Source organism: Helianthus annuus, chromosome 2 (genome assembly GCF_002127325.2).
Source record: "Helianthus annuus cultivar XRQ/B chromosome 2, HanXRQr2.0-SUNRISE, whole genome shotgun sequence".
Lineage (NCBI taxonomy): Eukaryota > Viridiplantae > Streptophyta > Magnoliopsida > Asterales > Asteraceae > Helianthus > Helianthus annuus.
The window spans coordinates 13,033,452-13,036,920 of NC_035434.2; the positions used below are offsets into that span (position 1 = coordinate 13,033,452).

At 33.2% G+C, this 3,469-nt stretch overlaps 2 protein-coding genes across 2 annotated transcripts; both read right to left on the minus strand.

Moving 5' to 3' along the window:
• Nucleotides 1-303: 303 nt before the first annotated feature.
• LOC110902233 lies at nucleotides 304-1,238 on the minus strand. The gene is made up of 2 exons (XM_022148944.2): nucleotides 1,111-1,238; nucleotides 304-608 (listed from the first exon to the last, which is right to left on the minus strand). The coding sequence occupies exons 1-2, from the start codon at nucleotides 1,187-1,189 to the stop codon at nucleotides 376-378; spliced, it is 312 nt and encodes a 103-aa protein (XP_022004636.1). The 5' UTR covers nucleotides 1,190-1,238; the 3' UTR covers nucleotides 304-375.
• Nucleotides 1,239-2,427: 1,189 nt separating this feature from the next.
• Nucleotides 2,428-3,198, minus strand: LOC110902223. Its single transcript, XM_022148936.2, has 2 exons — nucleotides 3,041-3,198; nucleotides 2,428-2,822 (listed from the first exon to the last, which is right to left on the minus strand). Exons 1-2 carry the CDS (start codon nucleotides 3,114-3,116, stop codon nucleotides 2,590-2,592), a joined length of 309 nt encoding a protein of 102 aa, XP_022004628.1. The 5' UTR covers nucleotides 3,117-3,198; the 3' UTR covers nucleotides 2,428-2,589.
• Between the last annotated feature and the right edge of the window lie 271 nt (nucleotides 3,199-3,469).

The following is a 3,469-nucleotide window of genomic DNA, read 5'->3' on the forward strand; positions in this document are numbered from 1 at the left end:
CCCCGACGGCCCGCGGGCCCGACTCAGAATCTATTTGGGTCAAAATGGGTTGATAGACGAGGTTAAGTATTTTATTTGGGCCAAAATGGTTACATTAATTCCGGACTCTCATCAAAACCTTTTTTTTAATATTTGGGCCAAAATGGTTACATTGATTCCGGACTCTCATCAAAACATTTTTTTTAAACGAAAATCTAGAAAGTGTCCCTATAAACAATGAAACAAGTACAAAACTTAGTCTCTAACAACATATAAAATATATGCAACCATACATTAAAAGGGAAAAAATATTACATAAAAAAAAAAAAGAAAAAAGCAATCCTTTTATTCTTGTATAAACTTTGTTTTCATCTTCTACGTCCCATAATTTAGAAATTAGAAGTAAACAAGCATGATATTGATGATAATAACACCAACTTTTGACATGTATGCAGGTTCCTTTAAGAGCATTGATACCGCTTTGCTTTTTCTGATGTCGGGAGGCCGATCATTCTGACCACCGTATGCACCCTTCCCCTTACCTGCTTTGGACAAAACTAACTCATCCCTTTTCACACCATCTTCTCGGACATAACTATTTCCCTTCATATGAACCGAGCCTTTCTCTTCTACATAACCTCGAAAACTTGTATAAATTAGACCATGTAAAATAGCATCTAAACGCGCGCGCACGCGCACACACACACACACACACACACACACACACATATATATATATATATATATATATATATATATATATATATATATATATATATATATATAGAGAAAGTATAATGTACTTCAGGGCTTAACCTACATTAACATACATGACAAAAAATATAACGTGCGTTATTATCATAGAACGTGCGTGATTATAGTCCCATGCGTGATTAGGTGGTCCCATGCGTGATTATGTGATCCCATGGGTGATTATGTGGTCCCATGCGTGATTATACCCATGATCCAACGGTTACCATTGTCTCCTACGTGATGTATGATAAGACTTTTTGTATGTTAACCTTACTCTATATATATATATATATATATATATATATATATATATATATATATATATATATATATATATATATATATATATAACATTGTTTTAATTAAATAAAATCTTACCTTTGGATTCAAAAGCCAAGCAAGATATGTATTGTGCAACTAAAAGTAGGAAGATGAATGCTAGGCTTTTGGACTTCATTTCTTTAATGTCACTTATGGATTATTGATATTTGTGAGTTGGTGTTTATATATAGACACATTAGGATTTGTTCTCTTCATAATAATGAGAATAAAAATATATTGAACAGGAATAGTCAAGAAAAGAATAAGACTGTTCACTTGTCCAACGTGTCACACGATTTTGGAAGAGTGAACATGAAGAGGGAAAAAAAGATAGAAACACTATTTGATGCCCTTAAAAGATTAAATAACTATTAAAAATTTACGTTTATCTTTTATTTTTTTTATGGGTGAAATTATTTTATTGTATTTATATAAACTATAGCAATAGGCTTGTTCAAGTTCGAACTTAAACACGTTTATTAAATGAGTTTCATTTTAGACTCTCGGATCGATTTTCTTAGGTTATACCGTTTTCTTAGGATGAGGTGTATTAAAAAAGTTAAAACAAATGATGTGGCACTTGTATAGAGTTGAGAAGGATTAAGGTATACTTCATAGCTTAAGTCTCACACATTCACATGCCACAAACCTTAGGCGACTTAACTCTTCGGACTTTAGGTATTCACTGACAATTTTTTTAATTGCAACGCTTTCTTCTTCTCTATTACACCAATAAATCTAAATTATTCACCTTTGCCCAAGATTGAACCTGGGACCTCTTCTAAGAGGCGTATGCCTAGGGGTGTGAATTTCTGACACGAATCGAAAACACAATACGAACCTAACACGAAATACGCGGGTTTGAGTTTAATCTAAACGGATTCGGGCCAGTTTCAGGTTGAACCCGAGAACCCATTTAGCTACATGGGCCAGGTTTGGGTCAACCTGGTCGGGTTGACAGATTGACCCGTTTAACCCACTTATATTGTATTTTATTTTTTTTAAATATGTTTTATGTCATAAATTAATTTAGGTGTGTATTTTATAAAGTTATAATTAAAATGCAATTGTTTTATATACATTTGTGTATTTTTAGTAAAAATTTAATTTAATATATTAATTTGCGAAAAAAAAATTAAAAATCTGAAAATTTGGATTGAAAGGTCGTGTTCCGGTCAACCAGCTAATATTCGGGCCGTGTTCGGGTTCATATGTATGACAAGATTTTCGGGTTCGGGTCGGGTTGGACCCGTAAACCCGACCATTTAGCACCTCTAGGTATGCTTCTATCAAGTGGGCTACTCGAAAATTGATTTCATTGACACTTGATTGTTAATATCTTACCCTTGAATATTGTATTTGTAAAGACATGAATGGAAAAAAAGCAATAATATAGATTATAATCAAAAAGATATACATGAAGTACCTATTTAATCAAACAAACTGCAAAAGGCATACAACATTTGAAAGTTTCATTCTTATCTAACAATCCGGACGAAAACAATACATATCTTGCAGTTTGTAAGCGCCAACGATCTAGAAGTCGAAAACAAATAAAGCACCGACGAGAATAACACCAATATCAACGTATGAACCATATGTGTGTGGCTTAATGAAGGCCGAGACAGCGTTGTTTTGCTTAGTATGATCATTTGTACCACCACTTGAACCTTTTCCCCGACTCGACTTTGAAAAAACTAATGCATCTTGCTTCAAGTCTTCTTCTTTGTTAAAGACACTCGCATTTACGTTGATGGGGTTGTCCTCCTCTACATGATTTACATAAAACAAATTATATCGAATACTTCTATTTGCTAACAGATGTTTAAGCAGTGGCGGATCCAGGCCCCTCGGTTTGGAAAAAAAATGGAAAAGTTAGTGGAAACCTTGAATGATTTCGAAGATATACCAAAAGAAACCCACTAAAAAATTCCTGGATTCGTCACTGTGTTTAAGTAACCAGTAAAAGTTTTTATAGGAAAGTTACCTTTAGATTCAAAAGCCAAAGTGGATAGGAATTGAGCACATAGGAGAAGGAAGAAAACAAGCATTTGGAACTTCATTTCTCTTAGGTAGCTTATGAATGCTTGTTGGTGGTATGGTTAATACTAAAAATAGGTGTTTATATAATATATAAATATGTGTGTGTTGTGAATACATCAGGATTTGTTCTCTTTAAAATGGGAATCAAATAAAGTTAAATAAAAGAATAACTAAACCCTTCTAGTTGCAACTTCATGCACTTGGGGACCTAAAATTTTGAAAGAGTGAACATGAAGGGAAAAAAAACCCTCCAACCCATATCTTTTGTGAAAACAAGTTTGGATTAGAATAAGTTGTTTTTTTTTATTACAAGTTCGAAACGAATTTATTCATATTTCGTCATGTTGATTCGCCATCGTCTTCAGTTCTTTTA

What these genes read in the sequence shown, in the direction of transcription:
- LOC110902233 (XM_022148944.2), bottom strand. Translation starts at nt 1,189, where the DNA reads ATGAAGTCCAAAAGCCTAGCATTCATCTTCCTACTTTTAGTTGCACAA. An exon ending in CTTGGCTTTTGAATCCAAAG is followed by an intron (nt 609 to 1,110) that starts GTAAGATTTTAT and finishes GAGGTTATGTAG; the next exon opens with AAGAGAAAGGCTCGGTTCAT.
- LOC110902223 (XM_022148936.2), bottom strand. Translation starts at nt 3,116, where the DNA reads ATGAAGTTCCAAATGCTTGTTTTCTTCCTTCTCCTATGTGCTCAATTC. An exon ending in TTTGGCTTTTGAATCTAAAG is followed by an intron (nt 2,823 to 3,040) that starts GTAACTTTCCTA and finishes TAAATCATGTAG; the next exon opens with AGGAGGACAACCCCATCAAC.